The sequence below is a fragment of the Sander lucioperca genome, chromosome 7 (assembly GCF_008315115.2).
Source record: "Sander lucioperca isolate FBNREF2018 chromosome 7, SLUC_FBN_1.2, whole genome shotgun sequence".
NCBI classification, from domain to species: domain Eukaryota; kingdom Metazoa; phylum Chordata; class Actinopteri; order Perciformes; family Percidae; genus Sander; species Sander lucioperca.
This window is the reverse complement of record NC_050179.1, coordinates 37,469,896-37,491,297: the sequence shown is the minus strand read 5'-3', so window position 1 is coordinate 37,491,297 and position 21,402 is coordinate 37,469,896. Positions and strand designations below refer to the sequence as shown.

At 41.0% G+C, this 21,402-nt stretch overlaps 2 protein-coding genes across 5 annotated transcripts in view; one reads left to right on the top strand and one right to left on the bottom strand.

Moving 5' to 3' along the window:
* Positions 1-266: 266 nt before the first annotated feature.
* Positions 267-11,094, bottom strand: slc25a18 (solute carrier family 25 member 18). Of its 3 annotated transcripts, none has more exons than XM_031285465.2 (11): positions 10,866-11,008; positions 10,104-10,147; positions 9,465-9,786; positions 8,761-8,883; positions 7,719-7,774; positions 7,478-7,568; positions 6,522-6,637; positions 4,883-5,069; positions 3,605-3,768; positions 3,141-3,216; positions 267-1,648 (listed from the first exon to the last, which is right to left on the bottom strand). In XM_031285465.2, exons 3-11 carry the CDS (start codon positions 9,482-9,484, stop codon positions 1,507-1,509), a joined length of 975 nt encoding a protein of 324 aa, XP_031141325.1. In that variant the 5' UTR covers positions 9,485-9,786; positions 10,104-10,147; positions 10,866-11,008; the 3' UTR covers positions 267-1,506. The 3 variants fall into 3 exon arrangements, with proteins under 3 accessions (XP_031141325.1, XP_031141323.1, XP_031141324.1); XM_031285463.2 differs by having other exon boundaries at positions 8,761-8,886; positions 10,866-11,007; XM_031285464.2 differs by lacking the exon at positions 10,104-10,147 and having other exon boundaries at positions 8,761-8,886; positions 10,866-11,094.
* A 5,632-nt stretch (positions 11,095-16,726) lies between these two features.
* Positions 16,727-21,402, top strand: part of LOC116040122 (cat eye syndrome critical region protein 2) — a 48,029-nt gene continuing 43,353 nt past the window's right edge. For both annotated transcript variants that reach the window (XM_036003009.1, XM_031285347.2), the window contains exon 1: positions 16,727-17,002. In XM_036003009.1, coding sequence (XP_035858902.1) covers positions 16,886-17,002 — 117 coding nt within the window. In that variant the 5' untranslated portion in view covers positions 16,727-16,885. The remainder of the gene's footprint in view (positions 17,003-21,402) is intronic.

The window sequence follows — 21,402 nt, the reverse complement described above, 5'->3', positions numbered from 1 at the left end:
ATAGAAGTTTTGAGAACGGGTCAAATTTGACCCGAGGACAACACAAGGGTTAATGTAATCAAAGTTACATATTTAGGTCACCAAAGATGCACACTTTCCCTACACATACTCAGTTTACATTTTTGTAGACTACAGCCTATAATATGGTATGTTTGCCAAACTTTTGTTAACAGTTTGACTGTGTGTGTGCGTGTGGACAGCGAAAGGATGTTTACCATTGTTCTAAAGCACTTAACATATGAATAAATGGGTGTGACACACAGAAGTCAGCATGTATGAGATATCTTTATTTACAGCTTGTGAACAGTTTACTCAGGCTATGTTCTCTCTACAATGGAAGATGTAGTAGGTACACTAGCCACACAAACGTGTCTTGCATTACAAATGTAAAAAACAAAAACAAAAAAACTTTAGTGTCACAAATATCATTTTCGACGCTAAATTGGACTCAAAAATCAAATCAGTGTTTCAACACCACCAATTCCAATGAATTAATTTAAGACTTCCAGTTTTGACGCTTTAGAAACTATCAGCAACGATAAGGCTTTGCACATTTGTTTTAGTTATTGTGCGCACATCATATGGAGGAATGTGTTTTTATGTGTAACTAAGCAGTGAAATCAGCTCCAGGCTTCTTCTCTCTCGGAGCTGTGTGAGGAAGAGGAAGTCAAGTCTATCAGACAGGGGCCCAGCAGTCTAACCTGTGGCCTCTAGGCAGGAAGTGAGCTGTGTTAGGGTATATTGTATGCTAATGCTGGGATTAAAGCATTACCATCAGATTAACAAATGACCTTAGAGTTTCTGGCAGCCAGAACCTCCCAGTCCACTGAAGGAATCTCAAGATTACAACTCGGACCTCACGGATGGTGTGGGAGGGTAGGCAAAAAGGGATTAAGCTCCTGTTCCAGAGAAACACAAACGTTGAACTCTAAATGATTGGCATTTGAAGTCAACCCAAAGAGCCAGTTCATACTCTGACGTCAAACTTTGTGCAGTCTTAGCTTTTGATAAAGGGGAATTTGTCACTTACATAGGATGATGCACAGTCTTCGCCATGACCAGACAAATGGTCAGATTGGCATTTTAGTTAGCAGCCTCAAACAACATGCAGCAGCTCTCTCTTAACAACCAGACAGAATCATCTCTCTCGGGAGAAAGGAACAGCCCCAGACATATTGCAGCAAGCACGTAGGGATAACCCAGACAACTTGGGACGCTTACCCTCAGATTAGTCACACACATACACAGGGCCCTGTTTAACCTACGGAACCTGTTGACAGCATGCAAAAACCTAGAGAAACATGATTAGTGTGAACCCATTGGTCAACATATTAGTAAATAGAGCCTCTTCATATCTCAGACCATTCCTCTTCCTTTGGTTAGCAGATTGTGGCCGTATCTCCCTCTCTCTGTACCGTATTCACCTTTTACTCAGCTGTGTCATTCATTCACTGCAGATTAAAGCAGCAGAGACAACACAACCATCGCCACCAATGCCAAGCACTGCTATCCCAGCAAACCTAGCACCGTCTCCCCTACCCCGAGAAAGTAGACACCCTGCGCAATGCCAAAAAGAGGCGCAATAACCAGAGCACGACATGTTGCACCCTTCAGGAATGCTGATGGGCCCTCCCGCATCATGATACGCCTGCAAAAGTACACAGACAAAACAAGAGGGGGAAAAAATTAAAGGAAATGTTACAAGGCTTTTTACCCTTGTAAATATTAAAGGAACACGCCGACTTATTGGGACTTTATCTTATTCCCCGTATCCCCCAGAGTTAGATAAGTCCATACATACCCTTCTCATCTCTGTGCGTGTTGTAACTCTGTCTGACGCCCCCACCGCTAGCCTAGCTTAGCACAGATCCTGGAGGTAACCGGCTCCATCTAGCCTACTGCTCCCAATAAGTGACAAAATAACGCTATAATTTTCCAATTTACATGTTGTGATTTGTATAGTCACAGCGTGTACAAATAACGTCACATGACACACAGCCATCTTCTAACCGTATACATACTGGGAACTATATTCTCAGAAGACGAAGAACTGCTGCTCTCTGCCAAGGGGGTAAGCCTCTCCCCGGAACGCGTAGCTCCTATGGCGCCATTTTGATGCTACCAAGCCATCACCTCCCGTTAGCATCCCATTGACTGCCATTAATATTGGCGCCACTTTGACAGCGAATAACTTCACATCTGAAGCGTTTAAAGACTCTATTTGTCCATTGTTTATTTCTAAAGAAACACGACAATGTATAAAAGGCTCCATTACCTTGTATCTCACGTTATGGCTCCGTAGCAGACGTTTTTGTAAAACTAGGCTAACGATTGTGTCATAACCACGAGACTTACTGTCTCACAGTAGAGGAAGTACCGTATAGTACAGGAGAAGCTCACAGGCAGTTTGGACTTACATTAGCTGTTTAAGTTTAATTACTAATGTTAACTAGCATTTTAGTTAGCAATAATTAGCCTGTGTCCTTGTTATCTCCTTACATATACCTACGCTCTCCGTCTCTGCAAGATTGGGAATGATTGAGATTTCTCTTGGCACAGCTACCAGAAGACTTCCAACTTTCAGACAAGTTGCTCACGTCACATTTACGTCGTCTCTCTCAGTTGGAGGCTGCTCAGTAACGCTCAGCGCTCACCGGAAAAGTCCTTCTAATATCCTTCACTGGTCTCCGTCCAGAGACACGGGATCTGTTGATCTAGTTTATATACAGTCTGCTCTGTGCTCCTCACCACAGGACTTCAGGTAGCAGAAGTTGCAGTGCTTCGTCTTCTGAGAATATAGTTCCCAGTATGTATACTGTTAGAAGATGGCTGTGTCTCATGTGACCTTGTTATTTCTACACGCTGTGACTATACAAATCACAACATGTAAATAGGAACATGTTGGCGTTATTTTGTCACTTATTGGGAGCAGTAGGCTAAATGGAGCCGGTTACCTCCAGGATCTGTGCTAAGCTAGGCTAGCGGTGGGGCCGTCAGACAGAGTTACAACACGCACGGAGATGAGAAGGGTATGTATCGACTTGTTTAACTCTGGGGGATACGGTGAATAAGATAAAGTCCCAATAAGTTGGCGTGTTCCTTTAAGGTAACAAATGTTTTTATATAAACTAAAATCTTACCGTGTGCAGTCAACAATTCCTCTGTATGTGTCCTCCCCTTCACCTTTTTGCAAGGTCTGTAGACGAGTCTTTATGACTGTACAGGCATTTAAAACACATAGGTGCAGGTCATTACATCCGCTTAAAGATTATTGTCGGTGTGTCAATGAAAGTAAACAGTAGCCACAAATGACAATCACAGGATAATGGTTAATGTTAAACATGTAGTGTAATATTAACACAAGTAGAGAAGTCGAAAACTCAAGTCAATTGATTCCAAAATAAAACAAAAAAACAGCATCCATGGCATGCATACTCTTTTCTGCTAATAATCCCATGATGCAATGCATTGCATTTAATAGACAGGGAGAGATGGTTGTGAATGAGTGAACAAGGGAGTGATTTCGGACGTAGCCAATATCTAACTACCTACCTATCCTGCCCTACCATCTCTTTTACTATGTCCATTTCTTTCGTCCACTCACCATCCAGTGGTGTTACAGCCACGGCTGCCACTGAGCCTGCGCCGCAGCCTGCCAGAAAGGACTGCCAGAATGGCGCCCTGGCCTGCACATCGCCCACTTTTTCCCGGCCCAGCGCGTTTAGGTTGGCAAACAGAGGGAAGTAGATCATTGAGAAGGGGACATCCCTGAAAATTATGATTTAAAAAAAAAAAAAAAGGTTAGATTAAAGGATTAAATCTTAAAGAAAAGCTGTTAGGGCGTTAAGAAAGAAATGGGACGGACTATGAACTAAAGTGGGAGAGGGTGAAGTCCCAGGAACGTGAAGAGAGAAAGAGACATGGCCCCATTCCACTGTAGTACAGCAGCCAGACATAGCTGCAGGAATCTATTGATCAGTGTTGATTGGTAGAGGTGTCAGGAAATACAACAACCACTGTGTGAGTTATGCAACGTGAAATCAACTCATTAAAGCAGCGAGGACAGAGTTGAATGACAGGAGAGACAGTATGAGGGGCCATCAGGGACATCTAACTATAAATCAAGGAATCTCTTTGCGTGTGTGTGTGTGTGTGTGTGTGTGTGTGTGTGTGTGTGTGTGTGTGTGTGTGTGTGTGTGTGTGTGTGTGTGTGTGTGTGTGTGTGTGTGTGTGTGTGTGTGTCCCACATGCGTAGTACCGGGGCACATTGCCAAGCACTGTAGCAGCTTCTCCAGCAGGGTGAGCAAGGCTCCCTCCTTCCCCCTGCCCGGGCCACATCACTACCTGGATGTGTGACGGCTAGACGAAAAAAGGGGACACGCCGAATCTCTAGATGAGACGCATCTGATTGAACCGTACTGATTGAACCGTGCTTAAAGTTTTAAAGTTGTGAAAAAAATACTGGGAACCAAGCAGAGCTACCTGTTCCGAAGAGGCACGTGCTCCACTGTGCAGGCTCATGTAGGTGATCTTTTTTTAAAGGTTTCCAACATGAGAGCAGAGTATAAAAAAGCATAATGTCATGGACTGAGTGTGACACCAGTGAGGTCAAGAGACAATGAATTATAATGGACACGAGAAACAAGCCGTCTGGAATAGTTCAAAATTCTGGATCATGGCTGACTTTTCTCCTGCTGCTATGTACTTATATGTATTTATGTTAACAGTATGTCACTATGGTTGGACTCTGTCTCAGTCTGACTTTTTAATTTAGTTGTAAAATAGTTTGTAAATACGTACATTAAATGTAAAACAGACAAGTAAAACAAATCATGTATTGTAAGTATGTGTGAGAGTGTGTTTATGTCTTTGTGTGTATGACCTCATTAAGGTGGCTCCTGCCCCCCTGTAGAGGCCTGCCAGCCCTCGAGTCTTCAGCAGATCCACAGTGATGCTGGTGGCCGAGGTCCGAGGTGGAGGTTTCGGTCGCGCTGGTGGGGGGGCCACCAATGATGGAGCTGGACCAGGGGCAGCAGCCTGAGCTGGAGTTGGAACAGACCTCTGGGCGGCTGATAGTCAAACACAGATTGTCCCAGGTTAGAAAACACATGCAGGAAAATGGAATCCTGCAGCCATCACTGTTACTGAACAAAATATGGGTTACCAACCTTTGGTTTTCCCATTTATTTATTTTTTAAAGATTCTTTTTTGGGGCTTTTCCCTTTATTTGTGGTGACAGTGGATAGACAGGAAAGGTGGGAGAGAGATGGGGGATGACACGTAGCAAAGGGCCGCAGGTCAGATTCGACCCCCGGGCCGCTGCAAAGGACTCAGCCAACATGGGGCGCACGCTCTTACTGGGTGAGCTAGAGACCGCCCCTGGTTTTCCCATTTTTGACAAAAAAGTCAATGGGAAAATCGCCAAAAGATGCTTTCATATGTTAGCCTAGAAATCTAGACGCACCCTAGCGTCAGCAAATTTAATTTGCAGCCAGGGCCTTGCGAGCTGGAAAAACCAAACTCTGGTCAGGCCAATCACATCGTGTATAGAGTCGGTAGGCGGGCTTATGGCTGCTGCTGCTGGGAACAGCGGTCTTCTGGAAGACTTGGAGTTAAGCTTTTCTTTGAGAAAATAACAAAGAACGGCACTGAAATTATTCTTAAAAAAGGAAGATGTGTTCAGAGTTTTGCCGACCGGATACGGCAAAAGTTTAATCTATTAACTAGCTCCGCTACCTTCTTCGTTGCTCTGGTTGGTTGTAGCTCTATCCTATAACGTGCAGAGGGAATTTGCAAGAAAACCGTTTATCCCGCCCCTCGGATTGAGCTCCGTCAATGGTGAGTTCCCAGACCGAACATCTGGATGTGGGTCTGGCTTGTCAGGCTATTCATATGTCACATTTATAAACAATGTGTGAATGCTCACATTGGGTCTAATGTAATGAGAGTTATGGTACCTGCATGTCTTAAGGGAACAGTGTGTAGGATTAAGTGGGATCTATTGGCAGAACTGGAATATAATATTTATAACTATTGTTTTATTAGTGTATATGTAATCACCTGAATCTAAGAATTGTTGTGTTTTCATCAGGTTAGAATCAGCCCTTCATATTTACATAGGGAGCGGGTCCTTTTGGACGGAGACCACCATGTTGCACCGCTAGGTTTCTCCAGTAGCCCAGAACAGACAAACCAAACACTGGCTCTAGAGAGGGCTTTCCGCTGCTGTACGTTCTACACGCTTGGAAAGGGAGGGTTGAGTGAGGGGTATTCAGTTGGTGCTAGATGGCACTTAATCCTACACACTGCTCCTACACCAAATCAACGTTTGCATAAATAAGACAGAAGGTGCAGTTTTCAGAGTTGATTTACTTCCTGAATAGGATTTCCCAAGATGCCAGTGCATTGCATCATTTTACACTGACATACATTTCGACACACTGCGTCTTGGTATTTGTACAAAGAAGAAGCTCTGAGAAAAAAAACAACAACCATTAAATTCAACTAAATGACCAACTCACCGAGCCTTCCTGCATCCTGCAGCTGGATCTTAAGCATCTCCATGGGAGTGGTGACTACCACCTGACAGGTCCCAGCCCCACACCCTGCCAGCACCTCCCCCCACAGGGGCAAATGCCTGAAAACACATTAAAGGCTTGGTTATACTCACGTGCAACAATAACAAGAATACGCTTCTGTAATAACAGGAGTCAATGTATTAATTTATGAGCGCAAATACACAAGCTTGAGATTATTAAAGTGCTCATATTATGCTTTTTGGCTTTTTCCCTTTCCTCTATTGTGTTATATATATTTTTGTTAATGTTATAGGTTTACAAAGATGTTAAATCAAAATAGGTTTACATGGTTTAATTTTCAAAAAACGCCATATATTTGTCGTACTGCACATTGCTGCAGCTCCTCTTTTCACCCTGTGTGTTGAGCTCTCTGTTTTAGCTACTGAGTGAGTCTTCTCACTTCTGTTCCATCTTTGTTGGGAGTCGCTCATGCGCAGTACCTAGGTAAGGACTACTAGCCAGTCAGAATGAGGGCGTGCCACGCTAGCAGCTAGGCGAGCATTATAACCTGCGTTCCAAAGTGACCACGTTTGTCGCTGAAGTAAAGGCTGGACTACAATAGAGCTGTTTGGAGCAGTTTGTGAACAGTGTTATCTGTTGGAGATGGTATGTCCCTTTGGGGGGGACTTTGGGCTTTTTCACTTTGTAAACCTATAACATGCACAAAAAAAGATATATAACACAATAAAGGAAAGGGAAAAAGCATAATGTGAGCACTTTAAGGAATTTGTAAGACTATAATAAATGCTTACTTATTAAAAGAAAACAGTATCTACTGTAATGCAATGGATTTAAAGGTAGGCTATGTTTCAGCTAGAGCTACTGTATACTGTAGCTTGAGATGCTTTGTATGCAGCTTCATTATGTGATGTATAATCGAAGGGCAAAAATCAATTTACCCATCCTTAGAGAGCTTCTGTCTGAAGACGTCATTGGCAGCTAGCTTGATGGCTTTTTCTGGTGTAACAAGAGTGAGGTTCACCGCTGCACCTGGAAAAGACAAACCCTTTGTGACAGACAGTTTCCACTGAGGTACACAAATAGAACAGTAGAAACAACAGCGTAGGTGGCCAGATTAAGCTTATAGTAAAGCACAGGTGTAGTGTCGTTTGTCACATGGATTAAAAATGCAAAGAATACCTCTGTAGCATCCAAAATAGCCCTCCGAGCGTACCGTCTTTGCCAGGCAGTCCAGCCTTTAAAGTAAAAAAGAAAAAGAAAAGGTCCTAGAATACACCACACCAATGTTCATATGCTTCACCATTAGCTCTAATGACAGACATGTATTTAATATTATTAAAGCATCATTCAGCCTGGCCTTTACCCAAATACTCCATGACCCTGTATTCTGTCACAACAACAAACTGGACAGAGACCAGTGGTGTCAATGAGCTGTTCTGTTGAACATTTCTTTTCCTTGCAAAGAGCAGAAAAAATCAACCTCGTGATTGGGCCTTGAAGGAAAGTTATACAAGCTATTTTCCTTCTCTGACTCACAGTGGGAAACCGGAGAAATGTGCTGGTTAACACCGGATGGCCACGCCCAATCAGCCAACAGCATTGATGCTCACCAGATGTGCGCAGTTAAAAATTCAGGGTCGGTCTTTTAAGGACACAGAATCTTTTCCTCTGCATTTCTTAAAACTTCCTCACAAACTAAAGTAGTTGAATGTGAACTAGCTTGAGTGAATTCATTTAAACGTTTGTCTGGTTTTCGGTTAAGTTACCATGACGGTCCATCAAAACACGCACCATTTCCCGAATATGACCCCATGAGGGAGTTTTGCACAATCTCACAAAAACACTGGGCCAAATATGGGAAGCGTGTGTTTAGCAGCGCTGCTCCACCCTGTAAGATTCAGTGGAAAAGTATGTGAGTCTGCATCATCTATTCTGACGAGTTTGTAGCTCAAATTAGAGAGTACTGTTAACAAGAGAGCACATTTAACCACCATTCATCCGTTCATCAGCAGATATTTTGAAATGCTTTTACAGTTACTTTGACATTTGTCTGTAGCCATTCCCTAACTAATATAGATAAAGATGAATTTAGAGCCTTTTTCTCAATGATAATTTTAAAAGTACTGTTCAGGGATGCAAAAAAACGCAGTAATGTCTTTGTATGGATGTGGCAGCTCAATGACAGTATCGGGTTAAATTGGGACAGGGGAGCCGTACTCACATTCCTTTGTAGACTTGGATGCCCTGCTGGTTCTGTAGGCGTGTCTTGGCCAGGTCAATAGGAAATACACATGTCACACCAACCAGGCCTGCCACGCCCCCATTAATCAGCTTAGCAGGGAGACTGCTGAAGGATCAACATAGACACACGCACACACACATGTAAGCACAGAACAAGTCACCAACACAAGCAATGCAAATGCCAAATTAATTCATGGACAAAGATACAAATAAAGCAGACACATACACACACACACACACACACACACACACACACAGGTTTGTGGCACTATCTTCGTGGGGACCCGTCATTGACATAATGCATTCCCTAGCCCCTTACTCTAACCTTAACCATCACAACTAAATGCCTAACCTTAACCCTTACCCTCACCCTAACCATAACCTAATTCTAACCCTAATCCTAAAACCAAGTCTTAACCCTCAAACAGCCCTTTAAACTTATGGGGTCCAGCATTTTGGCCCCACAAAGCTGTTATATACTGGACTCCCATTTTTTGGACCCCACAAATATAGTTAAAGAAGCCCACACACACACACACACACACACACACACACACACACACACACACACACACACACACACACACACACACACACACACACACACACACACACACACACCACTTAGTGAATACATTTTGATCTGTCTTCATTAAGCCAAACAAACATGGTAGAGCTACTTACCTAACTTTCTTCTCTGCCATCCTGCTTGGGTTTGGGCTCCAGGCCCACTACTCCTCTTCTTGTTCTTCTCCTCCTCCTCCTCCTCCTCCACCTACCCCTCCTCTTGGTCTTCCTTTTCCTCTTCCTCTTCCGTCTCAGACTTTTGGCACGCAGCCCAAAGTTGTCACCACAGCTCAACCCTCACCTGCCCACCCACGCCACAAATGCAGCTCACTGCTTCTTTTAATGTGGCAGCAACGAACTGCCTTCTTCTCCTACCTGGTACGGCCAGCCTTTCTGCTTTGATGTGCCTTACACCAAAACCCACTTTCTCTCCCACTGCCTGGAAACACAAAACACATGCAGTTAATATGTGAGTGAATTAGATGAAAGAATGTTTGTCTATTCTCCATGAAGCCCTGTTGAATAGACATTTGTGATGGCGATAGGAGTGTACCTTTGTGAAGGAGGATTGACACACCTTGCATCAACTAAAGAGTATATTGAATCCAGATATAGTCATTCATAAATGTGAATAGCGGCATATCCCAGGACTACCACACTGAGACAGAACATCTTGAGTCTCTCTAATCTGTCAGCTAAAAGGGATAAGAGTATTTGATCTAGCAAGGAGGGCAGAACTGAAAATGAGGGGCTTACCGGTATTCTTTTACCGCATTTGGAATCCAGCATTTAACAAAGGACTGAAAAGGAGATTTGAATGGAAGTTGTAAAATTAGTTTGACAAGTTTTTTTTTCCTTTATTTGTTCTGAAAGTACAATGGTTTGCAGTCTAGCCCTAAGCAGTGTGTAGCACATATAATACGAATGCTGTTGAAACCTTATCTTGGGTTCACAGCTCTTGCATTCTTTTGCTATGTTTTCTCTTTTTTAGCATTCTTTTTCTGCCTTTTCCCCTGCTGACTTCCTAATTAATCTCTCTCTTAATCTCTCCACCTCCATTCCGCCTCTATTTTTACCACTGTAAACCTTCACTCTATCCTGGCCTGTGCTCTCCTCTGAGAGTAACGGGAAACAATGTTTGCTTTGATCATCTTCTCATCTTCATTTATATAATTTTCCATCACCTCTACTTTTTTATTTTAATATATTTTCTATATATCTCCCCTCTACACTCTGTCTTTTCCATGCTTGATCCTAGTCACATTCTACACATGCCTTTCACTGAGCCTCTTTCTGTGAAACTTTCTTTCAGCTCAGCTCTATTCACACACAGTAGTGACCCTGCCAAAACACAGACTGCAAGCCAACCTCCAGCTCCCAGATTTCTGCTTCCCCCAGAAACTGCACTGGAACACCCCGCTCATACAGTTCACACAGCACAAGCCCCCACGAGACAGCTTTCAAAAACTTCATTTTCTTCCATCACAGAGATATAGCAGTGGGGAACGGGGGTCTTACCTCTGTCGGTGCTCCCACAGACAGGATCAAGCTGTCCACTTTCCTTTCACTTCAACAATGCGTGCAGCAATGGTAGTCAAGCGCGAGCGATCTGAGAGACCCAGCCGCCACTCAGGGGCCGTTGCACAAACACCAGCATTGTCCTGCTGCCTAAGTCCCTCCTTCTCGTGGTGACTCCCTGTGTGACACAGCCCCAGCAACACAGCTCTGCACTAACACAACTCGACATAAACGCATGCTGCAGCCGCAATGCACGCAACAGACAAGGCAGAGCCCCACAGTTAAAACTCTGTGTATTGTTTCTAAGAACATATATATACAACATGAACAGCAACAAAAAAGGCTGCCCATCAGTACTGAGCTCTCTATTCAACAGTCCCTGTATTACATAATACCTCTAGTCAATTTGAATTCCACAAATGTTCTGTTCACAGGCATATAATTACTAGCAAGGTTAACAGTAATATACCAATTATCACTGTTTGGGACATTTTATTTATTTATATTGGGAAATATGTAAAATGCAGTAATTAAAGGACAAGAAAGTCATGTACAGACAGCAACAAAAAGAGCATGTGACTGCCACAGCAACCGCTCATTGCCCCTAAACTATTTGTACATGAGCATTGATTGGTGTATTGATTCCTGTTGATGGAAAAACAAATAACCTACTATCAGTGATCATTTTACTCATTCACTCAAAAATCTTTCATTAAAGGTGCACTATGCATTCCTGCATGACTGTTACTTCTGTTGACGTTCCAAGTAAATTCAAAATAAAACAGAGCAAGCTCACCCCTCCCCCCATGTTTCCGTAACCGTCATGACTAACTGACTAACTGTCACTAACCCCCACCCCCTCCCCCAACCATCTTGTCGGTGATTGGCTGGAGTGGTTTGTTGTATTTAGATGCACAGCCTGTGCCTCTAGTATTTGTTTGACGTTTCAGCCCAGTCTCAGGGCAGTTCGTGAAATGTTTACGTAATTGAATCTATTGATTCGTGAACAGGACACGATTATGTCGTTTTTTACGTGTGGTGATTACGAATTTTAATGTAATGTATTTAAATGGGAAGCATATTTCGTGATCACTACACGACAACGGTAGGGAGTAGTATGAAAAGCAGAAAATCTGCGTAGGGAGGTTGGTCGGGGGGGTGGATGGGTCAAACAATACAGGACTTTCACCCCGGAGACCGGGGATCGCATCCAGCGTGTTGCAGTTCCTTTCAGCGTTATTCTCTTCCTAACCACAACCGTCCCGTTGTTGTCAGCGTGTCCGGCGTGTGACGGTACCTTTCCCAGTTTTTCTTTTCCTAACCTCAACCGTCCCGTTGTTGTAGCGTTTCATGTCCCCGTTGTTGCGTGCCACAGATACCGCGGATGGTGTCCCTGCGCCCGGGGGATCGCATCCCTGTGTGGCGGTCCGTCCCGTTGTAGTCGCCGGTGTGTGGCATTTAATTTCCCCGTTGTGGTGTTTAATTTCCCCGTTGTTGCGTCCCCCAGATCAGCCCAGTGTCGTGGCAGTTCGTGAAATGGTAACCTTCGAAAATCGTGACCTGTACACGAAATAAACGAGAAAATCGTGACTGTACACGACTCAATAAATAAAAATAATGTGACTATTTACGAACTGGCGTGAGACCGGGTTGTGACGTTTATGACCCCCGTGTTGTCTCCCGAGACCGGGCTTTTTCACGGTGTGTTCAGGGGGCAGGCAGCTAGCGGATCGAGGAGAGATGCCTATGATTTGAGACAAAAATCGAGCTGAAACCATGCAGGAAGGCATAATGCACCTTTAAAGATGATATTTTCGGGCCACCTGTGGCTACAGATTTCACTTTCCGATTAACACCTTCATGCATGGTGTCCATGATATGCATATAGTCTCTGTGACATATAAACAGTTTCCAAAAGTGTCATTATCAGTGTATTGACTACATTAATGCATGGTGACGCACCACTGGTTGTCTTATTTTGCACAACTATTTGACTTTTCAGCTAAAGATCTAGAGGACAATAGGCAGAGGATGAGGTCACTGGAGCTGCCTGAGGCTACAAGTTAATAATTATGCTTTCTTATTAACTCTTTTCACCTGCCAATGCATTTTCTCACTGTTTATTTCTCTCTGTTTGACCTTTCTTTTAAACATATTGCTGATTCATCATCTTTTCCAGCTGAGCGCCGTGAGGAAAGTTGGCAGCGAATGACACAGACTACGTCAACGGAGTTTGAACCGGTTTGAACGTTAAGCTTGCATATGTACAGTAGCTCAGTTTTACACCAAGAATCACTCTGTACCTATAGCAACATCACAACCTTACATGGGACTGATGTTCCCAAGGGACCCAAAGACTGTGTTGTCACTGCACTGACAGCACTGTGACGGCTGACCACCACCACTACCCTGCCCTATTGACAACTGCTGTCACCTTATAACACAAAATAGACCACGGGAGAGTGTGCAGGTTTGCAATCCAACCAAAGACTACTACGAAATATGTATTGCACTGATTAACACACATTCAACCAGACTGGAGGGACTAAAGAATGAATTAAGTCATGCGGAGTATTTGAGTGGAATTCTGTTTAGTCTCGGCCCTCTATTGCACATGGGATGCAGTGGTGGAATGTAACTAAGTACATTTACTCAAGTACTATACTTAAGTACAAATTTGACGTACTTGTACTTTACTTGAGTCTTTTCTTTTCAAGCCACTTTCTACTTCTACTCTGCTACATTTCAGAGAGAAATATTGTACTTTTTACTCCACTACATTCATCTGACAGCTTTAGTTACTAGTTACTTTACATATTAAGATTTTTGCACACAAAACACATGTAGCTTATAAAATACGATGTTTTATTATAAATTTAACTACACAACAATATATAGGCCTACAAGTAGAGTTGAAATGATTAGCCGATTAAACAGAACTGTTTGGATCGTTTCCTGTTTCCAGAATAATCCTCACATATTGAGTACTTTTACTTGTAATACTTTAAGTAAATTTTCCTGATGATACATACTTTTACTTAAGTAACATTTTCAATGCAGGACTTTTACTTGTAGAGTATTTCTACAGTGTGGTATTAGTACTTTTACTTAAGTAAAGGATCTGAATACTTCTTCCACCACTGATGGGATGTATTTCAGTTGTAGCCAGTTGCTCACTTTTTAGCACTATATTAGCAACAGGGCCTGAGGTTGGTGATGGTGGCTGGTCAGTTGGTCTGTCCAAGACTTATTCCTACAGCAAAATATCTCAGAATGTCATTCAGAGACTTGTAGAATTTATGCCAAGATCATTTTAATTTGCCATCCATCTGTAATACCAGGGTGTAGATGTGATCATAATTGTCACGAAACATGAAAGCTGCTGTTTATTGATTATTTTTTCGTATGTTGCCCTTCTAAAGCTTTAAACTCAACACACTTAGTCTGTGTTGTAATTCAAACCTACCATTATTTAAAACGCAACAATGTTTTTTTGGTTTATTGTGTTACAATGGAAACGGCTTGGGTCCAGGTTTAATTGTTGCCAGTTGTTGACAGCAAACACTGCTACGGCAACAAGCATTTATAATGCTTCTCTATGAAAGAGTCATGGGTCTGGATTAGTGGACTGGCTGACAAGTAAATCTGAGTGTGCTTTGTGTGTTTGGGATAAATTATTACCACTGAAGTTACTCAGCACATATTGTATAATGTATAGAGCGTAGCCTATATAATAATATATAAGTATAGTATATATTGTATAAAAAAAATAATAATATATTAGGCTCCCAAGACCATGAATATTGTCCATGTTGGAGAAATCATGAGCTTTCCTCTTGCGCCACCTTTAGGCCAAAATGTTAACTTGCGCACAAGACAAAACATAATTCTAATAATTATATCTAATGCCATTACATTTGCTGATCACACTCATGCTTCCTAGAAGATAAGGGCCAACATTACATTTTTTTTTGCCCTATATGGTACAATTTAACAAATGTCGTTGGGTGTTATGAAGCTGTAGCTTCTCGGGGGCCTTGAAAGAGTTTTGGACTTTAAGTCTTGATATTTGCATAAGAATGTTTGTTGACCTTTTATATTTATTTAGCCCTTGTGTTGTCTTCCATTCGACCATGTACTAGTCGTCCTGAAAATCAACACTTTTTCTGACGTTTTTGTCTCTTTTATCGACACCTTTTTCAATGTTTTTGGCTTTTTTTTTTTTTTTTTACGTTTAACGCTTCTTTTCACTACCATTTATAAACACCACTAACTCCAACTTATTACCAGTTTTACACTCATTTTTGGAATTCATGGTCATGACACCTCATTTATAGGAAATCATACCTAATTCTTCTTGAGTTAAAAAAGCAGTAATTATGATTGATTTAGAATCCTATTAAAGGAAGGATAATTACAGAAGGGTAAATGTCAATGTTCAGTCTGGTTTTGAAACTTTTTTTCTTTTTTCAAATGCTAATTTTGTTTATATAACACCCAAAAGTCAATCAAAGTAGAGATCCTATCTTTTGTTGTACTTGCGAATATATGGAATCATCCAAATTAGGTAGTTAATAAGAAACCCATATTTCTGATTATAGACATTTTGAAAAATGGGTCAAATTTGACCTGAAGAGAGCACAAGGGTTAGGTCAATGTGGTAATTTCAATGCATACATTATACTTTAAACTTTACACATTTGATACAGCTATTAAGGAAAGTGTTTTATAAAGAAAATCTGTTTATATAAGGTTGTTTATTGTGTAAATACGGTTGTTTTTTATTACTATTATTATTATAACTAATTATATTCTATTTTTCCATTTCCTATAGTTTATATATATTTTTTCTCCTATGTCTAATTGATGTGTATTTGTGTTATTCTGATGTGTGTACATTTTTCTTTTGAGCTGCTGTAGCACAGGAATTTCCCCAGTGTGGGATTAATAAAGTCTATCTTATCTTATCTTATCTTAAATGATTTTTATCAGAGAATACTTTTGTTTTGTTATGCTGATGGCTGTTTGCCTTATTTTTATACTGGTGTTTGCATTTTTTTTTTTTTAATATCCATGGCAAATACCTAAGCAAGAAAACTTGTGTAAGGTCTGATATCTTTAAAAAAAAAAATAAATAAAAAAAAAAAATACATAAGCAATACAATTGGATATACTCGGAGATATGTGCATGGGCAACTCTGAAAACATCATGCACTTTTCACATATTGCGAGGGGGGGAGCCCCTGTGTAGTATATTGCTTTCACCGCGGCGTTGTGTACAAAATCTAAATGTAGCTGCAATTTACTGTACCGACAATGATCAGCTGGACGAGCCTTGAGGATTGTTAGTTAAGAAACGGTGGTTGTTTGTGTTGTTGTGAGTAAATCAAAAAGCTGATAAAAAATGATAACGTTGACAATAGGAAACAGGAAATGAACGAAAATATAGCTAGCAAGATAGGCCAAATAATTAGAACTAAAACCTTATCACAGCACACACAAAAAGCACACTGATGTGTAACTTATAACAAGTTACTTGGCTCATCCCTTGTTTATGTTTTTAGTTTATTCATTCACTATTCACACGCATTCCCTTTAAACGGCTGCCGTACTGTCAAGACAATAGGGTACTGCTGACTGTAGACTTTTGTTACTTTAACGAACAGACAAATCCCATTGCAAATGTGTTTAACAATTACAAGTTCATGTCGTTAAATATCAACAAACTCAACACTTTAAAGGTTACGTATGTTTACATATAGTTTAACATATAGCGCTAAGGAATCGCTCCCCCCCTCCTCGTCGCGCGTTGGTATCGCCCTTCCCATCTGTTCAGCTCCGGTGAGACTCTCTGATTGAAACAGATTACAGCGCTCCCTGGGTCGCAATGGCAACTGTCCGAACGAGACGACAGCAGCAACTTTTGTCGTATTTGTAATGGTACAGAGACATTATACGTCGCTAAAGAAACTACTTTCTAATGTGAGAAACAAACGTTACACGATTTTTCAAGTCCGAAAATGTCCCAGGGATGTATTTCTGTGGAAGAGATCCAGTCTTGGTGGGAAGTCCCCGCCATAGCCCACTTCTGCTCGCTGTTCAGGACAGCGTTCCACCTTCCAGACTTTGAAATAGAGGTAAATTAAAACTCTGGTTGCTTGCAGTAATTCGAATGTCTTTGATAACGGAAATGAAAAGTTGTTTGTGTCAGCTTTTTTGTCTGCTTGGTCTTTGGAGCACATCTTGTGTAACTAGCTATCTGGTTAACCAGTTTTGCGGTGTCCTCTGAACTTCTCGTACGTTAACGTTACTAGGCAATCCTGTTAGGTAACGTTAACGAGCTAGCTCGTTTGCACAGCTAAAAGCTAGCTTAAAGTGGCTGGTCCTCAAAGTTGAAAAATTGCATAAGACGTCAGCTGGATATAGCATTCATGATACAGTTTTATGGTCTGACGGTCCATAGTAACATTACGTGTTGCTCTAACGTTATATATAACGTTTGCTCAGATGTCCCGGAGTAACTTTAGAGGTGCTCTTGTAACAACCATGTGCCACTCGTTTGTTTTCATTTGGCCAGAGCTTCATGTTTATGTTTGAAGAGCGACATTATTTTTAGGTAAACAAAAAGTAGGCTGACTGTGAGAAGATGAGACCATGGCTGTGTGATAAAACGATATAAACCTGTGAACATTTAAGTGATGGTGAAAATGACTGTTTTAGTTTAACGTTATTTATGTGACTGTAGAAATTACTAGAACGAAAAGTCGCGCAATAAGTTGAATTGTCGACCTGCTTACTGAGTGGACCATACGGCTGTATATTTGTTTGTCTTTTTTTTCTGTCATATAAAGTTAAGTTTATGTCGTGAGGTTCGACTTTATTGTCTTGCAGTTGCAAGCCATCTGGCTAGGGTAGCCATAGGGACGCAGATGCTGTTCAGGCATTGTTTGCTCGCCCAAGTCCTGTTTTGTTACAATAATCGATGGTTTAAACGTTTGTTTTCGATATCGATCGAGTACAATAAGTTATAGAGGTAAAATCCTCTCTCTCTCTCTGTTGTACGAGAGAATAAACAGAATGTATTACACCACGATTACATAATACAACTTTTATCACTCGATTCGACCCCTCTTGTTCCATGAGATGTATTCGGATTTCACATAACAGCTTATTCCAACATGTATTTATTCTAGTACCCTATTACATCAGTTAATGTAGATTGTTTAATTCATCGAGGAAGGATTGCACTTTAAAGAAGAGGTCAACACCACGCATCAACAGTCTGCATCACTCATTCATCCCCACCCCCTTCGGCAGAGAAACACACGCAGGCATCGCTTTGTCATTAAACGAGGTGCAAGCCAGATGGGGGGGATCGCATTGCGCCTAGTTTACATCAAAGTTGAGGGTCTTGTGCTGTTGCTTTTCTCCTTACGATGGGGTTGGAATTACGGGGAAAACGCATCATTGTTGAAGCTAACAATGGCCTTTCCAGTTGCAAACAACTGATCGGCTGAGCTTCTTGATTTTAACTTTACAAACGCTTCTGTAGACCAAACATGGTTTGAGCCGTTCAGTTTAACGCGAGGGTCTACCCATTGCCAATCATATAACCGCATCACATGTGTGGATACACCCCCCTCAGCTGGATTTCGAGGAAATATTGAGATTGATGTAGTAGTCTTATGCTTTGACATCTCAATCAGACACATGTGCATGTTCAAGGGCATAACTCATTTGGTTCTCAGTAATATTATCTGCAGCTGCAGTTACTATAATAGCTAGATAGTAAATGGTAATCGATGCTTATTGCTGTAGGTGATTTGATTGAAAGCCAGTGGGGAAAAAACACGCCTTCTAAGGAAAATGGAAAAATATTGTGTCCATGGAATGTATTGTCAGTGATGAAATCTCCACTTTAAAGTGGAGGGAAAACAAGAAGGAGAGCACATATTTCTGAGTTAATCTCATCTTGTCGCATATTTATGGTTTCAGAAGCCGGTCCAAATCACAGATTGAATTGTTCCATTGGTCTACTGGGACATTGGGTGATTCTGAATGATATCCAAAAGGCTATGTGACATTCTTAGGTCCTGGATCCTTATTTTTTGAGTGTCAGATTCTCACTTCTAGGCTTGAAAAGGGATCATAGTTTGATGAACATGTGTGTATGAAACCTTTTTTTTTTTTTTTTTTTTGCCACAGTCAGTATTTAAGTTGATGTCATTTAAAACATTAACAAGAGCAGTCTCTGTCTGTGGTGTGATCCAAAACCTGACTGTTGTTAAGTGAGAAGAAAAAAAGGTTTAGCTGTTGAAAAACTGCTTTTTCAATGATTTTACTTAAAAATGGAAAGGTTTGATATGGGCCTATAATTGCTCATCAGTGACGTGTCTAGATTGCTCTTTTTTTAGGGGTGGCTTGGTGCCATTTTCAGGGCCTGTGGGACGATACCTGAGAGAAGAGACGTGTTTTCAATCTGTAGAAGAGCAGAACAATCTGAAACATTTTTTTTAAAAGCCTGTTGGCAGAATATCAAGGCAGCAGGAGGAGGATTTCAGATGTTGTATACTGTCCTCCAGATTGTTATAGTTGATCGCATAAAATTGTGTCATGGTATTTGAATTGGTTTTACTTGGACACAGGGACAATGCATATCCTGTACCTGATATGGTGGCACTGACTACTTGACTAATGTTTTTCTGTTCTAACCAGCGTGGCATTTCTCCATGGTAATCTTGTCTTTTTCCAGAAAAATTGCCTTTCAATGGCATCAACAACATTTGTAATTTGAGAATTGAAACGATCCTGGATGTGAATGACTGACTGTTTCACTGGTGTTTTCAGTGATGTACCATTTTGTGATTAGCTTAGTTTGAACATTTGTGTGCACGGCTATAGTGCTGTCAAAGAAAACACAGGAGTGATCAGAGAGTCAACATCGGTCACCATAACCTTGGAAATGTTCAGCCCTTTGGAGATCAAGTCCAGAGTGCGCCTCTTGTTGTGTGTGAGCCCGGTCACATGCTGAGTTAGTCCATAGTTATGAAGAACACAACCCAGTTCTCTAGTCCCTCTGTCCTGGGGGTTGTCTGCATAAACGTTAAAATCACCAACGATAACTACACAGTCAAAGTCAATAGACCCAATCACTAGGCCTTTAACAATTATTACATAATGTCTAATTGTCACATTTGCCAAATTGTAATTATATAAGTGATTATTGGTTGGACTATATATTTTTATTATGCACGTTCATAGCAACAAAAATGACAAGGAGGGGGGGGGGTACAGTTAGAAAAAAATGTTTTATGATAATAAAGAGGCGTTGTTATTACATTATCTGGGTCACATGACAGTGATGTAACCAAAGAATGTATCCTGGAAATTATTCAAAACTTGAATTTGTTTATAAAAGTAATGAATAAATAGACATTCAATTTTAAATTTGACCGAAAGAGAAATGTATATTGTTAATTGCAATTATTTCGGAGACAATAAATGATACAGCAACATTTGGAATTGTTGCAGCTCTACCAATCACCCAATCACTTGTTTATTATAACTTCCGGGTAGAAAACTCCTGCGTCCCGTACATTCAATTCAGTTATACTCTCACTCGTTCATCTAAAAGGCATGTTTGATGCTTTCATGTGTCAACACTTTCATGTGTCAACACTTTTCAGTAACGTTAAAATTTAAAACCTTTTCTTCAACGTCTTGGTCATCTTTTTCGACACATTTTTGTCACTTTTTACAATGTTTTTGTTGTTTATTTGCAATTTTTGAAGCTTTTTTTTTGTCAATTTTTTCACCATTTTTTTAAACTTTTTTTCTTAAATGCTATAAAATTGAATTGAACACCCAATTTTGTTAAAGTAGTGAAGTGATCATTTATTTGACTTGTGACGAGCGTTGTATGGAACCATCCACGTTGTATTTCTTCGCCAATTTGTTTGAAAGAAACCCAAATTTCTGACATAGAAACTTTGTAAAATGGGTCAAATTTAACCCGAGGACAACAGGAGGGTTAACTGTATATCTTTAAGCGTTACAGTTATGGAGAAAAATGACAACAAAAATAAAGAAGTTTGCAGATTTTACATATCTCCGCAATTGAAAACAACTGCCATTTGTCTACCTGGAAGTGATTTTTGTGTCAGTGCGACATCATGGTAATTCGATACAGGTTATAGACAGCAGCAGGGTTCAAAATTGACGTTTTCGTCCACAAGCCAAATGGCAAGTGAATGTTCTAATTTTACCAGCCACTCAACAGATTACAATTGTTTTTTTTGGCTGGTGTGTGAAGCAAATCTACCAGCCACTTGCGTATTTTACCAGCATTTGGCTGTTGGATGGTGCTAATTTTGGAACCTGGACAGCAGTTCAGTAAAGTCATCAAAGAAGCTCGCACACTAGTATTTAGGTGGCCTGTAGATATTTAGGAACATAACTGGAGAGGAGGAATCGGCTGTAGAGCAACATATTCTACAGAAGCTACATTTCCTAAGATATCTGCCTGCGTTGGAGTAAG

Excerpts from the sequence above, each read along its gene's own strand:
- slc25a18 (XM_031285464.2), bottom strand. The coding sequence starts at position 9,484 with ATGGCAGAGAAGAAAGTTAG. Across the intron at positions 3,217-3,604 it reads GGCTGTAACACCACTGGATG|TCATAAAGACTCGTCTACAG; the intron begins GTGAGTGGACGA and ends ATGCCTGTACAG. Across the intron at positions 1,649-3,140 it reads GGAATTGTTGACTGCACACG|GCGTATCATGATGCGGGAGG; the intron begins GTAAGATTTTAG and ends GTACTTTTGCAG.